This window comes from Entelurus aequoreus, linkage group LG07, assembly GCF_033978785.1.
Source record: "Entelurus aequoreus isolate RoL-2023_Sb linkage group LG07, RoL_Eaeq_v1.1, whole genome shotgun sequence".
Taxonomy (NCBI): domain Eukaryota; kingdom Metazoa; phylum Chordata; class Actinopteri; order Syngnathiformes; family Syngnathidae; genus Entelurus; species Entelurus aequoreus.
The window spans coordinates 42,775,354-42,801,223 of NC_084737.1; the positions used below are offsets into that span (position 1 = coordinate 42,775,354).

The 25,870-nt window shown below is 38.9% G+C and overlaps 1 protein-coding gene across 6 annotated transcripts; it reads left to right on the top strand.

Moving 5' to 3' along the window:
- The first annotated feature begins 290 nt into the window (after positions 1 to 290).
- Positions 291 to 23,857, top strand: slc17a9b (solute carrier family 17 member 9b). Of its 6 annotated transcripts, XM_062053717.1 has the most exons (15): positions 291 to 544; positions 665 to 782; positions 900 to 1,228; positions 1,522 to 1,719; positions 4,770 to 4,909; positions 7,337 to 7,436; positions 7,505 to 7,635; positions 7,750 to 7,846; positions 11,729 to 11,825; positions 13,744 to 13,831; positions 13,920 to 13,954; positions 14,091 to 14,206; positions 18,427 to 18,482; positions 18,566 to 18,595; positions 18,956 to 20,901. In XM_062053717.1, exons 3-15 carry the CDS (start codon positions 1,095 to 1,097, stop codon positions 19,132 to 19,134), a joined length of 1,401 nt encoding a protein of 466 aa, XP_061909701.1. In that variant the 5' UTR covers positions 291 to 544; positions 665 to 782; positions 900 to 1,094; the 3' UTR covers positions 19,135 to 20,901. The 6 variants fall into 6 exon arrangements, 5 of the variants coding, with proteins under 5 accessions (XP_061909701.1, XP_061909704.1, XP_061909703.1 ...); XM_062053718.1 differs by lacking the exons at positions 291 to 544; positions 665 to 782 and adding an exon at positions 23,614 to 23,856 and having other exon boundaries at positions 819 to 1,228; positions 18,956 to 19,183; XR_009826785.1 differs by lacking the exons at positions 291 to 544; positions 665 to 782; positions 14,091 to 14,206 and adding an exon at positions 23,614 to 23,857 and having other exon boundaries at positions 818 to 1,228; positions 18,956 to 19,183.
- Positions 23,858 to 25,870: the final 2,013 nt, after the last annotated feature.

The following is a 25,870-nucleotide window of genomic DNA, read 5'->3' on the forward strand; positions in this document are numbered from 1 at the left end:
AAACAAGTTGAAAAACTTATTCGGGTGTTACCATTTAGTGGTCAGTTGTCTGGAATATGTACTTCACTGTGCAACCTACTAATAAAAGTCTCAATCAATCAATCTAGGGCCAATTTAGTGTTGCCAATCCACCTATCCCCTGGTGCATGTCTTTAGAGGTGGGAGGAAGCCGGAGTACCCGCAGGGAATCCACGCAGTCACGGGGAGAACATGCAAACTCCACACAGAAAGAGCCCGAGGATCCAACCCAGGACCTTAGTATTGTGAGGCACATGCACTAACCCCTGGGCCACCGTGCTGCCTAATTGGGGGAAGAAAATAATAATTGGAAATTCATTACAAATAACATGTATTACAAATATTCACAGCTTTTCGTCAGTACTTTGTTGATGCACTTTTGGCAGCAATTACAGCCTAAAGTCCTCAATGCCACACCTATCTTTGGGCAGTTTCGTCCATTCCTCTTTGCAGCACCTCTCAAGCTCCATCCGATTGGATGGTAAGCGTTTGTTTTAATCCACGATGTCTCTGTACACCATGCATGGTATGTATGTATGGAATGGTATGTTTGTATGTTATATATGTATGTATGTACAGTCAGTCAAGATGAGTATATGTTTACATAACCAGAGGGCGCTTGTGTGTTACATATACAACCTTGCAGGGACTGCGCACATTCTACCCTGCAGCATCCTCACAGCCACACCCGATGTCGTCCTGCAAATCCAAAAACCTGGAAGGACGATGCAAGCTACATCTGGGTAGTTTAGTCTGATATCAAAGTGCGCTTGGAAATAAGTAGCGGTAGAAAACACTCACTTCCTGGTTGCACTCCCTCTACCGACCAGGCGAAGATTTGCAGCGTCATAAAACTGACACGTGGATTTTCTCCTCCACAGGACATCAGGACAAGCACACTCCCGCTCCTTCTCTCAGTTTCTGGTTGTCTGTTCTTGTAGCTTTTCCCCGGCTCGTTATGTTTCTCCCAGCGCTACAAGCACGACGTGTCTTACTGCCTACGTTGCCGGGAAGAAAGTGAAGTAAACAGTCGAAGCTGGGAAGAGAGAGAGGGGGCTGCAGCTACCGCGCATTGAATGGCCGTGACTCAAAAACATGGTAAGAACTATGGTCCAGATCTGGTCTGTCACAAGGAGCACCATCCACCCGACAAAATCGGCGTTCCTGGATGTCACAAGAAGTGGGATGAATACGACAATCACTGGCCGCGGTAATATTTTAAACCCTCATTGACTCATAATCCTAATGACATTTTAGTGATATTTTCTGACTGGTGATTACGTGTAGCTAGCTTTGCCACGATAACGTGGGGTTAACGTAACTAAACAAACAGTATTTTTACTGATAACGAATACTATTAAACTTTCTGTTTAATTGTTTTGACACAGATTTAGATGTTCTTTGTTAACACCCGGATTGTCAAATATAACAACGTGTTATGATGCATTTACTGTTTCTCCAATATATGAGTACATTTTAAGGTGTATGTGTCCCCCTGTGTAGGCCCTTGGCAAGGATATGGACAGTGGTGCTCCTACTTGGGACCTGCCTCCTCTACTGTGCCCGGGTGGCGATGCCCATCTGTGCAGTCAGTATGGCAGACAAGTTCAACTGGAGCAAGAGAGAGTCCGGTATGGTTCTGGGCAGCTTCTTTTGGGGGTACTGCTTCACCCAAGTGTTGGGAGGCTATGTCAGTGACCGGTATGTATAAGACATGGCATACACATACTGAATCATGTCTGCTTAAGCAGGGATCCCAGATGTGCGCTGTTTAGCGGAATTCTGCTTTTTTTCTAGCCAAAGTAGTAATTTTTTTCCATATAAAATCGCTAAAACAATGCGTAGTGATCGAGTTGGGTTGCATTTGTGTTTTTTGGTCACCGTCTGTTGCTTGTTTTGACATCAGGGAACACTCAGAAGTAATATACCTTGTGACTGTGCGCATAAAACGTGAAAACAAAAATGTCAGCTGCTTTGCTGCCTTAACATCTTCACATTTTTAGGTACTTGTGTATTTAACATGTTAATATCATTGTATAGGATTGGTAAATATCGTGTAGTGCTCCGGCTTCCTCCCACCTCCAAAAACATGCACCTGGGGATAGGTTGATTGGCAACACTAAATTGGCCCTTGTGTGTGAATGTGAGTGTGAATGTTGTCTGCCTATCTGTGTTGACCCTGTGATGAGGTGAAATAGGCTCCAGCACCTCCCGTGACCCCGAAAGGGACAAGCGGTAGAAAATGGATGGATGGATGGATGGATGGATTGAAATAACACATACCGTAATTTCCGGACTATAAGCCGCACCTGACTATAAGCCGCACCAGCTAAATTTAGGGGAAAATACAGATTGCTCCATATATAAGCCGCACCCGACTATAAGCTGCAGGGTTTTGATGTGTAATTACCGTAGTATATAGGGGTTCCTGCTACCACGGAGGGGATTGTCGGGACAGAGATGACTGTTTGGGAACGCAAAGCGTCCCATTTATTAACAATAAATATTTCAATCATTCAATCAAACTTTCACATCTTTGACATGGCGAACAGCATTCGTGCAGAGTACAAATAATACAACGGTGCAAAGTAATGCAAAGTGCTCGCCTGTACGTTATCAAAATAACCAGCCTACCGGTATATGAAAAGTCAGTCTTTAATCATTGTGTCATCGTCTTCCTCCTGCGTACTAAAACCACTGAAATCCTCTCCGTCGGTGTCGGAGAAGAACAGGCCGTAAATAAGCCGCACCCTTGTATAAGCCTCAGGGACCAGAACGAGGGGAAAAAGTAGCGGCTTATAGTCCGGAAATTACGGTATGTCTTTTGTGAGATTGGTAGCTCTGGCAAGCTCACGATTTTTCAACATGTCGAGGAAGAAAAATATCCTCCAAAAGAGAGATTGCAGAACGGTCTCTCGGTTGAATGCGGGGATAAAGAATTCTTCGAATTGGTCGTGGTTACAAAAAGAAGTCGACGGATACACGCTTTCGATATTCAGTTTCAAGCACAACACTTTGCAGTCTTTGCGATGGGAAAGTGATCTAAGGCAACGGCTGGTTGTCATTCCAACAGCATTGCGAGGGAAGCAAAAAATCAGAGAAAAAGAAATTGAGAAAACAAAACTACAAACTGCCTGGTCAGTCATTTTCATAAGTTACTATTAGTTAGTAATAATATGGCATATTGCTTTTGACCAGTCAATGTTATGTCTCATGATTTTAATCATGATTTACAATACTAAACCCACTAACTTCTACTCGATCTAGTGCTGCATGGCCAAAGTTGCCTTAAAAGCACTATCAAGTATAATCATGAATGTATTAAGATTACATGTAATAAGAAGCCTCATGTTATAGTTGAACAAACTTGTAGCAGACACCATAAATGCAATCTTACAGGCGGCGTGGCGAAGTTGGTAGAGTGGCCGTGCCAGCAATCGGAAGGTTGCTGGTTACTGGGGTTCAATCCCCACTTTCTACCATCCTAGTCACGTCCGTTGTGTCCTTGGGCAAGACACTTCACTCTTGCTCCTGATGGCTGCTGGTTAGCACCTTGCATGGCAGCTCCCGCCATCAGTGTGTGAATGTGTGTGTGAATGGGTGAATGTGGAAATACTGTCAAAGCGCTTTGAGTACCTTGAAGGTAGAAAAGCGCTATACAAGTATAACCCATTTATTTATGACTTTACTAAGTCACTCTGGAGTTCAACAAAATACTTGAGTCTTTACAATTACAATGTTTGTTATCATAATTATGGCATTATTCTCTTTTTTTTCACACTTCAAATGTATCTTTTCCCGCGTGAAAACACTAGCCTTAGGGCTATTTACTTTTAACTAAATGTATATGTTGGAAATGCCTTGCTAAAATTTGCCCCTAAACCCCCAAAGGCCCCCCTTGACTTTTTTTTTCCAATTTCTCTTTTTTTTTTTTGACCTCACTGGGATCCCTGCTGTAAATTTGATCTTTAAGATCCTGCTGGTGGTCAGCATTGATTAGCTTTTGTTTGCTGGGTCCACACAGACATTGTTGGAAAGTCACATGTTACAATGATGACCCATAATGATTTACCGTATTTTTCGGAGTACAAGTCGCACCAGAGTATAAGTCGCACCGGAGTATAAGTCGCACCGGAGTATAAGTCGCACCTGCCGAAAATGCATAATAAAGAAGGAAAAAAACATATATAAGTCGCACTGGAGTATAAGTCGCATTTTTTGGGGAAATTTATTTGATAAAACCCAACACCAAGAATAGACATTTGAAAGGCGATTTAAAGTAAATAAAGAATAGTGAACAACAGGCTGAATAAGTGTACGTTATATGACGCATAAATAACCAACTGAGAACGTGCCTGGTATGTTAACATAACATATTATGGTAAGAGTCATTCAAATAACTATAACATATAGAACATGCTATACGTTTACCAAACAATCTGTCACTCCTAATCGCTAAATCCCATGAAATCTTATAGGTCTAGTCTCTTACGTAAATGAGCTAAATAATATTATTTGATACTTTACGGTAATGTGTTAATAATTTCACACATAAGTCGCTCCTGCGTATAAGTCGCATCCCCGGCCAAACTATGAAAAAAAACTGCGACTTATAGTCCGAAAAATACGGTACTCAGTTATTTGTCGAGTTACTCTATTCAAACAGTCGTGACGTGTAGATGAATGGATGCTATTCAGGTGATCACCCAAAGTCTCTTGTAGAAGGTAATAATGCAGTCATGTGTTCCAAGGGTTGGAGGAGAGAAAGTCCTCCTGCTCTCTGCAGCTGCCTGGGGCTCGATGACAGCCTTTACCCCCTTCTTGGCTCATTTCTGCTCCCAGCCGATGTTCTCCATGACACTGGCCCGCTTCCTCATGGGCCTCTTACAAGGTAAAATAGTTTGATTTCTCAATTTAAAACTTAAAAAGTAGTGATGTACCCCTCTTTTGTCAGATTTATAGACATTGCCATACACCAGTGTTTTTCAACCTTTTTTGAGCTAAGGCACATTTTTTGCATTGAAAAAAACCGGAGCCACACCACCAGCAGAAATCATTAAAAAACGAAACTCCGTTGACAGTAAAAAGTTGTTACCGCAATTGTTGGATATGACTTTAAACCATTACCAATCATGCATCAATGTAGCTCTTGTCTCAAAGTAGGTGTACTGTCATGACCTGTCACATCACACTGTGACTTATTTTGAGTTTTTTGCTGTTTTCCTGTGTAGTGTTTTAGTTATTGTCTTGCGCTCCTATTTTGGTGGCTTTTTCTCTTTTTTTGGTATTTTCCTGTAGCAGTTTCATGTCTTCCTTTGAGCTATATATCCCACGTCTACTTTGTTTTAGAAATCAAGAATATTTCAGTTGTTTGTATTCTTCTTTGTGGGGACATTGTTGATAGTCATGTCATGTTCGGATGTACATTGTGGACGCCGTCTTTGCTCCACTGTAAGTCTTTGCTGTCGTCCAGCATTCTGTTTTTGTTTACTTTGTAGCCAGTTCAGTTTTAGTTTCGTTCAGCATAGCCTTCCCTAAGCTTCAATGTCTTTTCTTAGGGGCACTCACCTTTTGTTTATTTTTGGTTTAAGCATTAGACACCTTTTTACCTGCACACTGCCTCCCACTGTTTCCGACGTCTACAAAGCAATTAGCTACCACCTACTGATATGGAAGAGTATTACACGGTTACTCTGCTGAGCTCTAGACAGCACCGACACTCAATAACAACACAAAATTTGCAGACTATAATTACTGGTTTGCAAAAAAATATTTTTAACCCAAATAGGTGAAATTACACGGCACACCAGACTGTATCTCACGGCACTCTAGGTGCTGCGGCACAGTGGTTGACAAACACTGCCATACACAATGAATGTACTGTAATGTAAATCAAATGTTAGTTGTTCTGCAAGTCATAGATATTTTCTGTGATGACTGGCAAGCAGTTACATGTAATCAAAGAACTGTGAAACAAGTTATGCCACTCTTCATAAATGGGTGTATGCTCTATACACATTAACCAATTGTCATTATACTGTGCAGTTTGTCACACTTGCAAGTTAGAAGTACAATAATACACTTTTGCATATTGTCTAGATTCGTTGTTGTTTACATGTTTCATGATTTATTTACCTTATTTTCCGCACAATAAGGCGCACCGGATTATAAGGTGCACCTTCAATGAATGGCATATTTCAAAACTTTGTTCACATATAAGGCGCACCGTATTATAAGGCGCACCTATGCATCCATTAGATGGCGCTGCGCTAAAGGGAATGTCAACAAAACAGTCAGATAGGTCAGTCAAACTTTATTAATACATTACAAACCAGCGTTCTAACAACTCTGTTCACTCCCAAAATGAATAAACAGCTGATTTACTCGTGTTACGGTAAATCAAACGTGCAATCACAAAATAGTAACACTCAAAATAGTGCAGAGCAATAACAATATCAATAACTCAACGTTGCTCAAACGTTAATGTCACACAACACAACACACAAAATAAACATGTAAAGCTCACTTTCTGAAGTTATTCCTCATCCACAAATCCCTCAAATGTTTCTTCTTCAGTGTCCGAATTAAATAGTTGGGCGATTACGGCATCTAAAATGCCCGGCTCCGTCTCGTCAAAGTCATTAATGGAGTCAGTGTCGCTGCTGTTGTCTAGCAGTTCAGTGACAATTTCTGCCTTCCTGAAAGCTCGGACCACAGTTGAGACTGATACTGTATATCAGCCCAGGCATTTACGATCCACTGGCAGATAGTGGCGTATGTCGTCCGGCGCTGTCTCCCTGTCTTGGTGAACGTGTGTTCGCCTTCTGTCATCCACTGTTCCCACGCAGTTCGCAGTCCAGCTTTGAATGCCCTGTTGACACCAATATCCAGGGGCTGGAGTTCTTTTGTCAATCCACCCGGCTGCTCTATTCCCGTGTTCTACTGCGTGACTGATGGCCTTGAGTTTGAACTCTGCGTTGTAAGCGTGTCTCTTAGTAGGAGCCATTTTGGGGTCTTTATAGAAACACACAAATGGAAATGAAACGTCATATCCCAGCATGCACCGCACGCTTCTTCTTCTACGGGGGCGGCTACGGGGAAAAAGAAGTTGGCGACTGTTTACCGTAGTTGCGAGACCTAAACTTTATGAAAATGAATTTTAGGTTATGGCTCAATATTGGTCCATATATAAGGCGCACCGGATTATAAGGCGCATTGTCAGCTTTTGAGAACATTTTTGGTTTTTAGGTGCGCCTTATAGTGCAGAAAATACGGTAATTGAGTATCTAACTTATCAGTCGTGTGCTCCTGAATGCAGGTGTTCATTATCCTTCTTTGGCAAGCCTATGCTCACAAAAGGTGGTGGAGAGTGAGCGAGGCTTCCTCATGAGCACTGTGGGCAGCGGCTCATACCTTGGGTGAGTCACGTCCTACATAAATACATGGTTCGGGCCATCTTAACTCATGCTCAGGCAACCTTTTTCAGCACTCTTGTGATTGGAGGGGCTGGTTCCCTCATGCTGGACCTATATGGATGGGAGAGCGTGTTCTATGTGTCAGGTCTGCTGGCAGTAATTTGGGCATACTGCATGTGGAAATACTTACTCAAAGGAGAAGGCAAGTGAGATTTTCAATGAATGTTTGGTGTCTAGTTGCTTCTTATCATTACACATGAGGTCACTGCCCTTACGTATTCCCACCCTTCTGTGTTCACACTCCATGTACTCACAGGGCCCATTATATCTCTGGAATCCCTGGGAAACGGTGGTCCGCAGGCCAGACTAGCCAAAAGACATTGGTTACGGCTCTTCAGACAACCTGCAGTCTGGTGAGACAATATTTTAACACAAAGATTTACAGAGGCAGAAAACAGGTTCAACAAGTATAAGAACAGGCTTACCATCCAATAACTACTTCGAAAACATTGAACCAACCTGGAACAAAGGATACCAGATACTGGGTCAGTTGAGGGCTTGAATGACATCATGGATAAAAATCTCAACTTGATGTTCCACAAGCGTGACAAAAGAGGAAATAATCAAAATTGTAAAGAAATGTAAATCCAGGACATCAACTGACTGTAATGGAAATGATATGAAAGCGATAAAAGAAGTCAATTAAGACATTTCGGAACCTTAAATTTGCAATGCATCTGGAAAGTATTCACAGCGCTTCACTTTTCCACATGTTTTTATGTTACAGGCTTATTCCAAAATGTGAAAAAAAATTTTTTTATTATCAACATTTTACAGACAATACCCCTTAATCACAATGTGAAAAGTTATTTTATTTTAATGTGCACATTTATTAAAAATAATAATAATTTTAAAAAAAACTCACATGTACTGTACGTAAGTATTCACAGTATTTGTTCAATACTTTTGTTGATGCACCTTGTAGCCACAAGTACTTTTGAATACGATGCCAAAAGCTTGGCACAACTATCTTCAGTCAAAGATACACTGCACAGCTGCTTCTAAAATACCCATAACAAGTGGTAAATGTCTCCTGCTTGTTTGAAAACATACCAAAACACTACAGGTAGGAGAATGATAACATGGATGTGCAGTAAATTATAGTGTCTCCGTGGTGGTGCCCCGTGTCGTACATGCAAAATCCTCATTTTTATTTGCACACGCAGTCTTAGTAGATCGCACGCAACACGGCCATTAATAGTACATGCTTTTTTTAAAGATTGCTCATGCTGGTTAGCGCATGTTATTTAGATTTTAGTACATCACACCAACAATGTTGGATTTAAAGAACATACAAGCCCTTTATTTATTTTATAAAACATATTTAAATTCAATGATTTGATGCATTTGCAAAAAGCTATAATTATGCACAAAGGAAACTATAACCTGCTACTTAAGAATGTACAGCACTTATTCTCAACAAAAGAGGAGAAATATAATCTCAGTGAAAAATCTAACTTAAAAGAATGTGCATGCACGTACAACACTTAAAACCTTTGACACATCAGGCATTAATGGAATGGGTTAAGCAAAGAAGTCAGACAATGTACTAATATGATTCAGTGTATGTTGCTAATCAAACTACAAGTATTTGTGCAGTACAAAGAATAATAATTATGATAAATGTCTTGAACTTATTGAAAATAAGATCTACATCTCATTTAGTGAATCATAACTGACTTAAAGGGGAACTGTAAAATACAAATTTTGCCTATTGTTCACAATCATTATTGAAGAGAAGAAGACAAACGTTATTTTTTTTTTGCATTCTAACATGTAAACATCGTCTTGTTCTAGGTAGCTCGCAATGCAGCTAATGGGAGCAATCTATTCTACCTCTAAATAACTTTAAAAATGCATTCAAAAACCGCCTCCTATACTTAATTTACGTTCCGTAACCTGTATAATAACCAAACTGTGGTGCCATTGTTATTGTACGAGCAAACACAGAGGAACTCTTTTTGTAGCGTACTAACACTGCGGCGTGCTACAGTATTAGCCGTAAAAGCTAACTACGGAAAGACATACCGTATTTTTCGGATTATAAATCACAGTTTTTTTCATAGTTTGGCCATTGGTGCGACATATACTCCGGAGCGACTTATGTGTGAAATTATTAACACATTACCATAAAATATCAAATATTATTATTTATCTAATTCAATGAAGAGACTAAGCAAATGTGGGGGGGGGGTCATGGCAAAAGTGCATTGTGGGTCATGGGATGCTAACTGCTATATGCTACTGCCGTAGCTATTAAAATGGATCATATCAACATTGGCGGTAACTTTTAAAAACTAAGAAGGGCTGAACAAAAATGGCACCGAAAACGAAATCATATACTGCAGATTACAAGCTGGACGTAGTGAAATATGCAGCAGAAAACGGCGATCGAGTAGCAGAAAGAAAGGACGCTAGCGGCGCATACCAGGAGCGACAACGAGGAAGAAAATTTCATTGGATTTAGCGATCAGGAGTGACAGATTGTTTGGTAAACGTACAGCATGTTCTATATGTTATAGTTATTTGAATGACTCTTACCATAATATGTTACGTTAACATACCAGGCACATTCTCAGTTGGTTATTTGTGAGTCATATAACGTACACTTATTCAGCCTGTTGTTCACTATTCTTTAATTCTATTGAATTGCCTTTCAAATGTCTATTCTTGGTGTTGGATTTTATCAAAGACATTTCTCCCAAAAAGTGCAACGTATATATGTTTTTTTCCTTCTTTATTATGCATTTTCAGCCGGTGCGGCGTATACTCCGGAGCGACTTATAATCCGAAAAATACGGTAAAATAGCTTTTACGATAGCACGGAATGCGTTTGAGTCTGTAATGCACAACACTGTGATAGGGCACCAATCTGTACTGACTGAAAAACATGAACAATGAAATTACAGTATCTGTAAAGTATTAGCCCACATTTCATGTTTTGTTTGTACACCGCTAACCAGACAATGTACAAAAGTATGTACTCTAGTTTTAATAACACGCATGACATGCTGCGTGTATCATGATCAATATTAATATGTGACTCACTCGATGGACAGTTGTGCATTTTGTCCAGCTGGCCGGGCACATTCTTTCTGGTTTATTTGGGGTAAGCCATTTATGTCGAAATAGCTTGACTCCAAATTCCACATTTGCAGCTTCATGTCACACTGACCTCACTCTATCGGCTTCCATCTGCCCCAATATTTCACCCTTTTCTTCGTGCTCGCTTCGAAAAGCAGTAGTTCATCCTTCGTTCATTAGATTAAAAAAGATAAGGTTGTGAATCCTCATTGTCTGTTGCCAAGTCTGCTATGATTAGAAGACACACATGCCTTAGTATCCGGAAGTAGGAACACAAAGTTTTTGCCAGAAGTCGGAAGTGCGCTGCTATTGAAACGGAAATCAATGCGCCGGGGAATTAATTCTGGTAATGATTAAAACAACGAAAATACGGTAAATATTGTACATATTACATATTGTTAAGAACATATTTGTTACTACATTATATATACACTTGCAGTGTGTATACAAAATGTTGATAGAGGCATGTGCGTTCTTGTCTCTCATGATTGTGAACAATAGGCAAAATTCCCAAAAAAGTGCAGTTCCCCTTTAACTATGTATTAACATACTTGTTGTATTTTGAAATATTTAATGTAAATTGTGTTACAAATTAGGAACAAGAGATAAACATATGTGTTAGTAATTGCTAAAAGGGTTGGGTTAAATAAGCTTTGCGTCTTCCTACTCGTTTTCGGATATGTTGTAAAAAGAAATGGAAATATGTGTGTCGTATCATATTGAAACTGTACACATGTTCAAAGTAAACTTCAACCACCCAAAAATCAGAATTAGAGCATGCATACAGTATACTTCGGAACACTTCACTGTCAAAGGACCGTGTTGCAGATAAGAAGGCATTGTTGAATCCAGTGCCTTCATCTAAAAAGAATATTCATGCGGTAAGATGTTTTCATTCATTGTGAGTTCCAGTTCGCCGGAAATATATATGTTGGTGTTTGTGATGGGATTGTTGACAAATGTCTGATGTTGATTACTCCCCTGTTTCACCTCATGTCCTACATGTTAGGAGGATACAAGGCATGTGCTCCCTTTTAAGAACCTTTGTGTGTTAACTGTTTTCTTAACATTGTGGTTTCTAAGGTAGAACCAGATTCACAGACATCACTGTCATTAATGTGTGTTGCTGTTTTGCTTTATTTCCATACCAGTGCCGTGATCATTACGCACCTTTGCACAGCAAGCACCTTCTTCACTCTGTTGTCATGGCTGCCAACCTTCTTTATAGACACTTTCCCTGATGCTAAGGTAACATGATTACTTGAAATTTTGAAAAAGGGAAAAAGATTCAAGAAAAAACAGATTGTTGATCAAGAGTGAGGCAATAATGTTTACGCTTAAGCGTTCTCGTTGTACTAGTTCTCATGGCCACACTCCTTTGGTTGTTGTCAATAGCAAACAAATTATAATATATTAATGTACCCTAAAAAGAAGGCCTTGGAGTGGATTTTTTTTGTGGTTTATTTGTTTTTATTGTATTTCTTCAATATCAGTTACTCCACGATAACATCATTATCTATTTTGTTTCCCAAAATATTACAAACAAGGTGAAAAAAGCAGTCATCGCTTTTAAAATAAATTGCATTTTTAAATGTAATGTCAGCTACATAATGAGCATTTAACAAAATGCAACGCTGACATGCCAAGAAGGCACGCGAGTTGAGGAAACAGGAAAATGCAGAGCACTGTGAGTGCCAATTGCGAAATCTACATTCATTAAATGGATAGGGAGAAGTCTAGGTAATTGTTGTTAAATACATCAAGGAACAAGACAAATACTGAATATGACATTATCTCGACTACAAGGACATAAAAGACACAACAAAGAAACAACTACAAAAGTAACAGATTCTACAATATTAAAGGTGCTGTTTACAACTTCCTCACTGTAACATTTTTTATAGCAAAAAATATAACAAGAACACCACCTACCTTATGTTGCCATCAGTGGTTTAACAGAACACATTTGTTTTATAATTCTCTATATTTTTCACAATTACAAACACTGAAATAAGATTTTTTACCGGCCCGGGTAAAATTATTAGTGTTTAAAGTGGTCACTCACCTGGTCTCGTCAACACATACGCTCAGGCAGCATGTGCACACTGCAAAAGCAGTCCAAGAGAATCAACAATTTGCCATCATGTTGTTTTGATAGAATATACATTCAATGGCAGATCACGCTAACTACCCAAATTGCTATTATTAGCTAACAACACCTAAATCTAGTGCGTGTGCATGAGTTATGTATGTTCGTAATGCGTCATTACGTACAAAAAGCCGTAAGAGGGCAGGATATACTTTGTAAACTACATTGGAAGTTGGCGCCCTCTAGGCATCTGTGTAAATGTTGCAAACAGCCCTTTTAAGTAATACATAACATTCATTGACTATCACCAATAAGTTATTACGTATTCATTTTTTCACAACACCTTCCCTTCTTTCAAACAGAAGGTGATCTTAATGTAAACATGTAAAAGTTATGGTGTGAATGAACTATCAGGAAAATACACGGAGAAGGGGAAGGATTAAATATAAGCTTTGCTTCTTCCTACTCCTTTTCAGATATGTTGAAATGTGCAAATGTCACCAAATGATGTTCCTTAATGTAACTTGATAAACATGTGTGAAACTAATAAATCATAACTGGATGAGTAAACCTAGGTGTAAGATATTCACAATACTGAAAACAAAAAAGATTATCTGGGAATTATTTTTCTCATTCTTCTCAATACAAATATGCGTCCATATGCAATTTAGTGATTATACGTAATAACCCGGTTTGCGCCAGGGGAAAAAAAATCTGCTGTCCAAAAATGCTTACTCTTCAAACCAATATTCTTGAAACAACAATTTTAGGTAAATGAGTGAATACTTCTTTTAAAACTAAACTTTCATTAACAAATTGTACACCTCCATAGGATTACACGTAATTATTTTAATTGCATTGCATAAAATGCATGTATTATTCACAAAGAAAGTAGGAGCAACATATACAATTCTACAAAGTTAAATTGGAACCTTTTTCCTTGGATCATGCCCCACCCTCGCACAGAAAGACAATGAAAACAAACATTGCCTGGTTTTGCCGTCTCAGCTATCCCATGTGTGCTGGTGATTTCATAATAAAGTTCCTGAATCCTTATGCAACAATTTGCTCCTCTAGGGTTGGGTGTTCAATGTCATTCCTTGGTTGGTGGCCATTCCCTCATCCCTTTTCAGTGGTTGCCTGTCGGACCATCTAATTAGTCAAGGTATAAAAGTAAAACCTGAGCACTTTGCCCAATGTTTTCAAGTGTGGTTTCACTTGTGATGTGTCTTGTTTCCCCCCATTGTTATCAGGATTTGACACAGCTTCCGTGAGGAAGTTAATGCAGGTATATTCATCATTAATCTCATTGAGTATCATGTAACCCAAAAAGTCCACAGCACACAAACATCCTATATAAGTGCGGCGGTCTCTGTAATGTTTGATGTTGTTTTTTTTTTCTTTCTGTGAATTCATTCCTGTAGTTTTTTTCCATGGGTGTTTCCAGTGTGTTCACCATCCTTCTCTGTGGCAACATCACATTCTCTTGGGCCATAGCCTATGTGTCAGCCACTATGGGCCTCACCACCTTTAGTCACAGGTACTGCCACTTACCTTGCACTTTTTTAAATCTTTACACTATGCAAGTTTTGAGTTATGTGACAGCCCAAGCGCTTACAAAGAGTGCCTGCGCTACCACAACAAGACAGAAAAGCCATCCGTTTCTGGGGATCGTTTGTACAGTACATAGTCAACATTCATTGTCAAAGTCATAGCGTGCGGTGCAGTTTGTACTTGGGCCTTCAGAAGGGATTTAGACAACTTAATCCACCTCTTAATAATATCACTATCACATCACAATCATACAAACCATCATTATTATATAACAATGCAATAAAACAAGGCACGGCATTACAGAGTGTCATTTCGCGTATTGGGAATGCATGTCATTATTACAATAGTAAGAACCCCAGTTAATTATTTATGTTTAAATTAAGTCACCAAACCTGCGCACCATAACATTATCATTTGGGATCTTTGATTAGAGCGATGTAAAATGACAAGAGCGGAGGAAAACATAGCAGGACATGCAATTATGACGACGTGGCTAGTGCCCACGTCTGTCTTTTCTGTAACTCGAAACAGATGGCTTGTGACCATAATGCATGGCAAGGGAAAGAAAAGTAGTGGTCACCAAAAGTAACTACGAGTTAGACATATGGAGGTGTTTAGTGTACGAAACGTGGAGAAAATCTCACCCTTAAAAGAGGTGACGGGCCACCTATTGGATTGTTCGTCCTATTAGGAAATGGTGCTGCAATAGCAGACATAACCGCAAGGATCAGCCCACTATTTAATTAATAAAGATGAAGTGGTGAAAGTCGAGTGCAGAGGAAAGAGATAAGCCCCTCCTCCGAATTGTCGGCCAGTCAGAGTAACCCACTAAAGGTAGACTCCATTGTTGCCCATGTAGTTGCAAAAGTGCCTCACTCAGTAGTAATCCTGCCATAGCAGTTTGGTTTGGTGAAACAATCTGCCATGTCAAATTTGAATTTCACCTGGCTATTTTAACACTGGCAACAGCTCACGTCACAACAGACACTGGAAGTAAATCAGTCATTCATACTTGGTAGGGCACATTTCTATAGCTGTAAACGAAAAACAACATTTAATGAATCTACAGCATCACACATCATAATGTGCAACACAGGATTAGTTCAGTTTCTCTTCTAACAGACCTTTTTGTTTTTCCAGTGTAACTTTGTAATAGTTGTCTACATACCAATACAATTTTGCTATGTTGGTGATTTATAACCCTAACCCTAATTAAAACATGCAGTATATATTTGCAAAAAACATGCTATTTTTTAGAGTTGATTCTGAAAGCAAAATGGAATTTTGCTCTGTAAGATAGTCATTGTGGAAATCGAACACATTTGTCTCATAGTGTATTTGTAACCATTCATCCAGTTATCTTCATTTTATTTAAATAATATATTCTCTATCCCCTGTTTTTTAAAGGCCTACTGAAATGAATTTTTTTTATTTAAACGGGGATAGCAGATCTATTCTATGTGTCATACTTGATCATTTCGCGATATTGCCATATTTTTGCTGAAAGGATTTAGTATAGAACGACGATAAAGATTGCAACTTTTGGTATCTGATAAAAAAAAGGCTTGCACCTACCGGAAGTAGCGTGACGTAGTCAGTTGAACATATACGCAAAGTTCCCTATTGTTTACAATGATGGCCGCATGAAGTGAGAGAGATTCGGACCGAGAAAGCGACAATTTCCCCATTAATTTGAGCGAGGATGAAAGATTTGTGGATGAGTAAAGTGCAAGTGAAGGACTAGTGGGGAGTTGAAGCTATTCAGATAGGGAAGATGCTGTGAGAGCCGGGGGTGACCTGATATTCAGCTGGGAATGACTACAACAGTAAATAAACACAAGACATATATATACTCTATTAGCCACAACACAACCAGGCTTATATTTAATATGCCACAAATTAATCCTGCATAAAAACACCTGCGTGTTTGTTATGCTAGCTCCTAGCTCCTCTGCTAGCTCCTAGCTCCATAGAACACGCCAATACAATTCAAACACCTGATCAACACACACAATCACTCAGCCCAAAAGACCGTTTACCTAACCCAAGGTTCATAAAGCTTATATATTTTTAAAAAGTTACGTACGTGACGCGCACATACGGTCAAGTTATCGAATGTTTAGCAGCCAAGGCTGCATACTCACGGTACCTGATATTCAGCTGGGAATGACTACAACAGTAAATAAACACAAGACATATATATACTCTATTAGCCACAACACAACCAGGCTTATATTTAATATGCCACAAATTAATCCTGCATAATAACACCTGCGTGTTTGTTATGCTAGCTCCTAGCTCCTCTGCTAGCTCCTAGCTCCATAGAACACGCCAATACAATTCAAACACATGATCAACACACACAATCACTCAGCCCAAAAGACCGTTTACCTAACCCAAGGTTCATAAAGCTTATATATTTTTAAAAAGTTACGTACGTGACGCGCACATACGGTCAAGTTATCGAATGTTTAGCAGCCAAGGCTGCATACTCACGGTACCTGACATTCAGCTGGGAATGACTACAACAGTAAATAAACACAAGACATATATATACTCTATTAGCCACAACACAACCAGGCTTATATTTAATATGCTACAAATTAATCCTGCATAAAAACACCTGCGTGTTTGTTATGCTAGCTCCTAGCTCCTCTGCTAGCTCCTAGCTCCATAGAACACGCCAATACAATTCAAACACATGATCAACACACACAATCACTCAGCCCAAAAGACCGTTCACCTAACCCAAGGTTCATAAAGCTTATATATTTAAAAAAAGTTACATACATACGCAAAAAAAAGCCAAAGCTGCATACTCACAGTAGCACGTCTGCGTCTTTGTCATCCAAATCAAAGTAATCCTGGTAAGAGTCTGTGTTGTCCCAGTTCTCTACAGGCGTCTGTGTATCCAAGTCAAATGTCCTCCTGGTTAGAGTCTCTGTTATCCGAGTTCTTCCATCTTGACTGCATCTTCCGGGAATGTAAACAAAGAAGCGCCGGCTGTGTACTGTTGTGGCTGACTACGTTCGAAAAATACGTCCATTTCGCACCGACAACTTTCTTCTTTGCTTGCTCAGCTTCCTTCTTCATAATGCAATGAACATGATTGAAACAGATTCACGAACACAGATGTCCAGAATACTGTGGAATTATGAAATGAAAACAGAGCTTTTTCGTATTGGCTTCAATGTGGAAGGCATACCCGTGTTCCCCGGGCTACGTCACGCGCATACGTCATCCTCAGAGGCGTTTCGAACCGGAAGTTTAGCGGCAAATTTAAAATGTCACTTTATAAGTTAACCCGGCCGTATTGGCATGTGTTATAATGTTAAGATTTCATCATTGATATATAAACTATCAGACTGCGTGGTCGGTAGTAGTGGCTTTCAGTAGGCCTTTAAGTTTGTGCATTTTATTAACCAATTCTTTATTCTAATGTTTATATTTTGAGTGAATTGATCAAATGAATTAAAGCAGGGGTCGGCAACCCGCGGCTCTAGAGCCGCATGCGGCTCTTTAGCGCCACCCTAGTGGCTCTCTGGAGCTTTTTCAGAAATGTATGAAAAATGGAAAAAGATGAGGGAAAATATATATTTTTTGTTTTAATATGGTTTCTGTAGGAGGACAAACATGACACAAATCTCCCTAATTGTTATAAAGCACATTGTTTATATTAAACATCCTTCACTGATTCAAGTATTTGGCAAGCGCCGTTTTGTCCTACTAATTTTGGCGGCCTTTGAACTCACCGTAGTTTGTTTACATGGAGAACTTTCTCCGACTTTCTAGGACGTGTTTTACGCCACTTCTTTTTCTGTCTAATTTTGTCCACCAAACTTTTAACGTTGTGCATGAATGCACAAAGGTGAGTTTTGTTGATGTTATTGACTTGTGTGGAGTGCTAATCAGACATATTTGGTCACTGCATGACTGCAAGCTAATCGATGCTAACATGCTATTTAGGCGAGCTATATCTACATATTGCATCATTATGCCTCATTTGTAGGTATATTTGAGGTAATTTAGTTTCCTTTAAGGCATCTTAATTCAATTTATATCTCATGACACACTATCTGTATGTAATATGGCTTTTAATTTTTTGCGGCTCCAGACAGATTTGTTTTTGTATTTTTGGTCCAATATGGCTCTTTCAACATTTTGGGTTGCCGACCCCTGAATTAAAGTATGTTTTTATTTTTACAGTGGTGTGTCTGTAAACGTTCAAGACCTTGCTCCATCTTGTGCAGGAGCCTTGTTCGGTAAGTTTAAAAGGATTTACTTGACAACCATACAAAGGGTTTTTCTTTAATCCATAATGTGTGTGTCTGCATTTCTTTGACAGGTGTTATGAACACATGCGGAGCATTCTCAGGTGAGTTTATTTCAAGTTGAGCAGCAACAGAAAAAAAAAATCACCTTATGAATCTTTCATCTTTTTACAATCTATTAGGTCAAATAATTAATCTACCTTTCAAAACCCTGGCTTTGAGCTCACGTGCCGGATGTGCAGGCATGCTCCCATGTGTCATATATATTTAATCAAGAAGTCATCATGACATGCCAGATGAATAATGGAGGCCACAGTGTTATAGACAATTGGTGGTCCTGTGAGGGAGTTGCAATGAACTTTTGACATTTTCTCAGCAGCACACAGATCTATCACACCGACCTGCCATCTTTTTAACTCAATCCCCTGTTATATTGTGCTGACATTGTGTGTGTTCCTTTGCAGGGGTCCTCATGGTATATTTCTCGGGGTATCTCATAGAGTCCACAGGCTCATGGGCCTCCATGTTTGGTCTCATCACCGCCGTCAATCTGCTAGGCCTGTGCACTTTCCTGGCTTTTGGTCAGGCCCGCCGTGTCGACATTGACCCTAGCAAGATTCGCCACCACCATACCCGCATCTGAATACTCTGTCCTTAAAGAGAGTGGAGGAGTTTCATCCTGATCACGGGAGGTGTGTCTCTCTCTGTATCTCTCTAGCTCATAGACAAACACACATGTGTAAAAGGTGTGTTAAGCACACAGCTGAGTCTGCTTATTAATCAGATCATCACTTGACTCCAAAAAATGTTTGCCATGTCTGGTGAAGGATATCAGGAAAAAATAGCACACCATGCTTAAATATCAACTAGCTACACCTTGTAGTTTGTCTCTGTTAGGAAGTTTTCATCTGCCTTTTCTCATTTATTTGCTTGTTTAACATAAACAAACATTACTTTTCACAGAAATTTGGGGGAGGGTGGGGCATTAGCCCGTGAAGATATCATGAATTCAGAAATTGGAGGCAGAATTGTACCCAAAGTACAAAGTCATCTCATGACTGAGTGCTTTTCCAGTTACAAAAAGCATTAAGCGTTAGTTTCTTTGTGTTTTTTTGTTTTTGGGGTAGTGATGATGTGCTATTGTCCCAATCGCCATGGTTACACATGCCTGTTACAGAGAGGTGCAAGATGAATGAGTTTGTTTGACCTGTTTGTCGTCTCAGCAAATGTTTAAGCAGAAAGACCAAAGTTACTGAAAATGTTTAGTTTCTTAGCTTTTTTATGTCGTTGCACGCTGTATTTGCAATCATTTTGAGTACTTATATATTTATACGGCTTAAAATTGTTTTTGCAGTCTCAAAATATTTTTAGAGAGTGTAGAAGTTGGCAAACATATTGCAGTATGAATGAAACTATAAACCTCTGTAGTCCTTATTAGAGTCTCGGTGGAAACACCTATTGCACTTATTGTAGAACTGTCAAACAACAGGAAGTCAAGTCAGTGTTTGGGGTATTTGTGATATATTTATCTCCGCACTAATTTATCATGATCTCCTCTGATGTACAGTGCCCATGTCATACACTGACATGATGAATGTTGCAGGCCTTACATTTTACAAAGATCTGTGTTGTTCTATTGTTGCACATTCGGAACAAAAATCAAATCTAAGACTTAAAATGAATGCTTGTAGCTTTTAATTTCTGTTAGATGTCATATATAACTTGACTTTAGTTGACTATGCATCTAGATTTTTGTGCCTGTTTGGAAGTCACATGGGGTTTAATTGTGTCATTTTGTCTTTTCTTTATCTTAACCAAACAGCACATTGTGTTTTGGGTTCTGTAATGGCTGTTTCTAAAATCCACCTTATTAGTTGTTGCAAAAATGGGAGTTCAGTGTTGTTTGCATACTTTCTATGTATGTAACAACCAGTAGAATACACAATATGGCTATTTATAATAATACACTTTGACATAAACAGGGTGTCTGAAAAATCGGATATCAATTACAATATCAAGTAATTACATGTCCTGAGGGAAATTGTAAAAAAGGCTTCATTTTTGGAAAAATACAATATGTATTACAAATTCAACAGCACTTTCAAACAAACATTTCAAAACTATACTCAACTTAAAATGAATTTTCATGCCACAATATGTGTTACTTTATCAGCTCAACAAATACCTGATATTCCTTATTTTTATTGTTTACCACATTGTTTGTCCATGTTGGTCCATCGTCTTTCAGTTACTATCCTGCCCAATGTTGTTTGTACAATAAGTTGCTCTTGGTGGGTTCCCCTGAGATTTTTGATTAAAACATAAATCTGTAATTAAGAAATGCAATACTGGAGGAAAATTCAGTGTTGTAATTTAATTATGCTGTAATTTTGAATAAAAATTTATTTTGTCAACACTTGCGAGTTGGCTGCAATATTTTCATGTTCTTTCTGTGCATCACCACAGGGAGGCAGTAACGTATTGATAACAAGAAAAGTCCAAAGTGACTTGACCTGACCTCCCAATGAATCATTGCACCAGCTATAGAATAGGTTCTTCAGTAGACCGTGGTCCCACTACGGGTCCACCCCAGCCCAACATCTCAAGTCCAGACCAGCAGGACGCAGTGTGTGTGTGTACCATATGGCAGGATACAGTGTGCCATGCTGGCTCGCTGGCACTTCCCATGTGTGAATGGCCAGACGCTAGTCAAACCAACCCACTCCTTGTCGTGGGACCCAACAGCTAAGGTTGCCATAGAAACAGGTGGCTTGTGACCATAATGCATGGAAATGGAAAGAAAAGGAGGGGTCACCAAAAGTAACTACAAGTTAGACGCCTGGAGGACGAAACTTAGAGAAAACCTCACCCTTAAAAGAGGTGACGGGCCACTTATTGGATTGTTCGTCCTAATAGGAAATGGTGCGGCAAAAGCAGGCATAACCGCAACGAGAAACCCACTATTTAATTAATAAAGATGAAGCGGTGAAAGCCGAGTGCAGAGGAAAGAGATGATAAGCCCTCCCCCCCGAATTGTCGGCCAGTCAGAGTAACCCACTAAAGGTAGACCCCATCAGAGAGCCAGAGATACATGTAAATGAAATAGCCCTATTAATTAGTAATTAACATCAAGTTAATGACATTTCAGTGTGTCGCCATCTCATACTATGTCCTTTCTCCTGGTGGAGGGGATGTCTCTGGGTTTCCTGAGATGAATGCTAATTAGTGCAAAACTAAACTGCCATATAGGGCCACCTAATAATGTAGAAGCCCAGTTTAAGAGTGGTCATTGTTAGGGAGGATTAATCACTTTGTAGTAATAGATCAGGAGTCTTTATACGTCTGACGCCCCTTGGAGACTTGTGATATTGGGAGGCATTGATGGGGTTTTTGTGCTAATTGCGCTGCGCCTGTTAGTTCAGTGTATCCCTTATGACTTATACTACTTTTAACCATTCTTACAATACGACATTCATAACCTTACAATATTTTATATTTTTCCAAAAGCGGCCAAGCCAAGTCTGGGAAAGTGGTGCGCTATGCTGACAAAACGTGTGTGCCATTACACCAACGGGAGAGAAAAATCTTTGAAGAATATGGAAATATTATCCCCTTTGCAACATTAACAGCTTCTACTCATGTTAGCAGATTTTTACAATGCTCTGAGGGACTTCTTTTTTTTTTTAGGTCAGAGCTCTCAAGTTCTTACACACTTATCTTTGCCAGGTATTTATTTAGTGCTGAATATAAAGTGGATAATAGTCATTATTAAGATGATTGATTTATTTCAAATCATAAAGTATGCTGACAAAATAGTTGATTTGAAAAAAAAAATCATTCATTTCCTAAAGTCACAATAAATATGAGTTCTGTTCCTAATCATATATTTAAACGTGCTCATGAATGTGTAAATTTTGAACTTCCAAAGCACATTGTGAAGAAATACAAACATTTTTACAGCATATGAAAGTATTTTTTTCCCCACAGTAAAATGCTGTAATTAAAACGTTCTGTAACATTACAACAAATGAATGTAAAAATCAAAATACCTGTACAGTATATTTCATAGCAATTAACTGTTATTTTCAAAGAAACAGTAACTGTGAATGTTACTATGAAATGAATGCATTTATTAGCCAGCAAATTGCTTTGAATTTCCAACAAAAATGTTTACATTACACATTTCAATCAATAAGAATATTTTGCAAAAGTTATTTGATTTCAGGAGTTCAGTTCAGTCTAAGAGAACAGTGAAAGGCTCAGGAAGTTTTTGCAGTTTAGAGTGTAAAGCAGTAGTTTACAATAGTTAACTTTTTCACAATATTAGTATTTTTCAAATTGTGTGGAAATTGTGGAGCTCTAAACTATAATCATTGAAACTATAGAGCTTCGGAGAATTTAACTACTAGAATTAAACATTTTGATTTGAAATTCTAGGCACTTATACAGTATAATTTGATATTACAGCAACAGAAAAGTCTTTACCATTTTATTGATTAAATAACTGAGTCAAATATTTGTCCAAATACATTTTTTCAATATAAATATTCTGCATTCACAAGTTATGTGTCCTATCCAATGCCTCTTCTGTTCTCTCGTGCGACATCTCTCCGGTCTGATCCGTATTTGACCCACTCAAACAATCCCCTGACGCTGAGCAGCACACAAGCTCACACACAGACACACAAGCAAATATGTTGATTTCTGTCAATTAAACCCCATCAGCTGTTTGCCTCCTGCCAGACATATGGCTCGTGTTAAATGGAAAGAGCAAGCAGAGTCGGCCTTGGTAGGGGAATCATTTTAATGGAACCCTAAGGGACGAGACCCACACCTGCACAGTAATAGCATTAAACCACGCTCAGTCCACTGGACAGATGAGGACAACAATGAACTGTGTGCGTGCATGTGTGTGTGTGTGTGTGAGTGTGTGTGTACTCTGCACATACACTTGGCATTGTGTAGTATTGTCCTCTTCAGGCTTTTATTTTTGCAAATTGTTGTAATATATAAGCCAGTAAAATGAAGTATTACCTAAAAATACAGTATACAGGCCCTCTGTTGGAATATGAGCCATGTAAAATTTAGGAATTTAATTTCTGGGAAATGCTTTGCTTTTCAGGCAACGTCAGATGGGGTAGACTCAACATTAAATACTCCTCACAACTGTGTAAATACAGGCAAGTCCTTTCCTCCCCAACACAACACATTAATTGTGTTTTTATCTTGGTAAACACACTGATGGCACATACTATATACTGGTAGATTAGTTTGAATCATCCGAGCAAATCTACTTTATCTATGTTTCTGAATAAATTGAGAATGATTTTGCATTGACAGGGTGAAAAAAAATGTAGTTCCTAAATGAGAATAATTAAACAATAGTTAACTTAAGGTTAAAATAAGACAAAGTAGAGAAATGAACTTGTGTTTTTTTATCCAACAATATCAGAAGCTGCAGCAGCATTTATTTGTGCATGCATGCAAGGAGGCTAAATACCCCTGCCCCTGTTGGCCATCCCCCTCCACTCATCTGTTCCAGCTTCACATCGCTTACACCACCAGAGCACCCCCCTTTTTTTTCCCTGCTTGCTCTTTACAAAAGTTTGGCTGTCAATCAGCAGTGGCCTCAGGCAACAGGCACTGATGAGAAGACCCCTGAGACAAGGAGACCCAAATTAGATTTCAATAAGGATGTTGAATATTCATATCAGGAAACATCTAAAGGTAAATGCTTTTTGATCTCGGCACACAAATATCACTTGTGTGCATTCCCGGGTCCTGGCGCTCTGGTTCTACACAGTTTCATCCCCCCGACCCCCACCCAACTTTCCACCACCACTATAATCAACGCGGTTCGGCCCCAGCGACTGGCCTCAGCTCGAGCTGACTCCTCGGGGGCCTTTGGCGGAATAATAATGACGACGTTACCAAAAAAAATTAAACTGTAATGAATGTTTATACTAAAGGGACCCAAACAGAAAGGGCATCTAGACTAAGCATCCAGTAATTAGTATTTAGCAGAAGTTGGTTGCCTAAGCACACACACAAATACACACAAGGCATCATTTTCTGTTTAAACTTTAGACTCTGGAACCCCTTGACAGCAGCAGGCACAACACAGACTCATTTCTCCTGTCAACAAGGTTGTTTCCGTAATCAGGTCCACTAAATATTCAACAACTGCAGTGTGTGTTCTTTTTTCCAAACATACAATGTTTACTCAAATTGACATTAACATTGATTGCTGCTGCATCATCCATTAGTTAAACTAATATCCTAATATCCCCTTAATATCCTCTATTGGACCAACATCCTCTGCAGTGAACATTTACGTTTTCCATAATGGGGCTATTTTTCATTTCAAAATGTTTAACTCTGACAAAATATATATACCAAAAACAAATATCCACTGCACAGGACACTGGTTCTCAGCAGGGTCTTGTAGTCTTTGTTAACCTTTACTAAAAATGATGAGGTAGTGCTACAACAACCACATTTTCACTAAGCAGTGCTGTTCGTTTTTCCGCTTTTGAATGCTTGGCTCTTCCTGTCATTGTGAAGTAGAATTCACCAAGCGTAGCATTTTTCACCCACCAATAGGAAAAGTGAGCTGGGATAAGACTGTCATGAAACAGGTTAGTTTTACCCTAATGATAATGTGTTGATGCTACAGTGTTTCTACTGCTGGTACACTGTAAACATATTTTATTGTAAATTCACAGCAAATTACTGGCAAATAATTGAATTAATTTCGCAAAAAACATTTACAGTAATTTACTTTAACTGCAGAGCTGTGATTTTACGGTTTATTACAATAACATTACAACAAAATGCTGTAACTTCACAATTGTAATTTTATAGTTAATTACACTCTCAGTTTAGCTGCATAGCAAATCTATTCCAGTGCGGACTGGACTCGTAAAAACATTGCATAATAACTTAAAAATAAAGACAACTTCAGATTGTTTTTGTCTTACTTTGGCCAAAAATAGAACTACCGCATTCTGAAAATGTACATGCTACAAATAATTCTCTTGGCAAAACAAGTTAGTTGAAAATTCCGAGGAAAAAATTGGTGCAGTTTCAAGAACACAATGAACTTGGACATTGTTTCAGTGTATTTACAAAGACATTCATTTTTAGGGAACTCCTGTTTAACATTTTCATGTTAGCATAAAATGTAATACAACAAGCGTAGAAACACGTTTTTACAATGGAGTTCAGGGTGCGCATTGTGCCGTCAAACAACTGTGAGCGCGGCACAGAACTCTTAACTAATACAAAGATGATGGTCATGTTGGCTTAAGTCTTTGCCTCTTACCATTTCATATTTTTTTATTCGTTGAGTGGATACTTTACAATGAAAGAAGTTATTT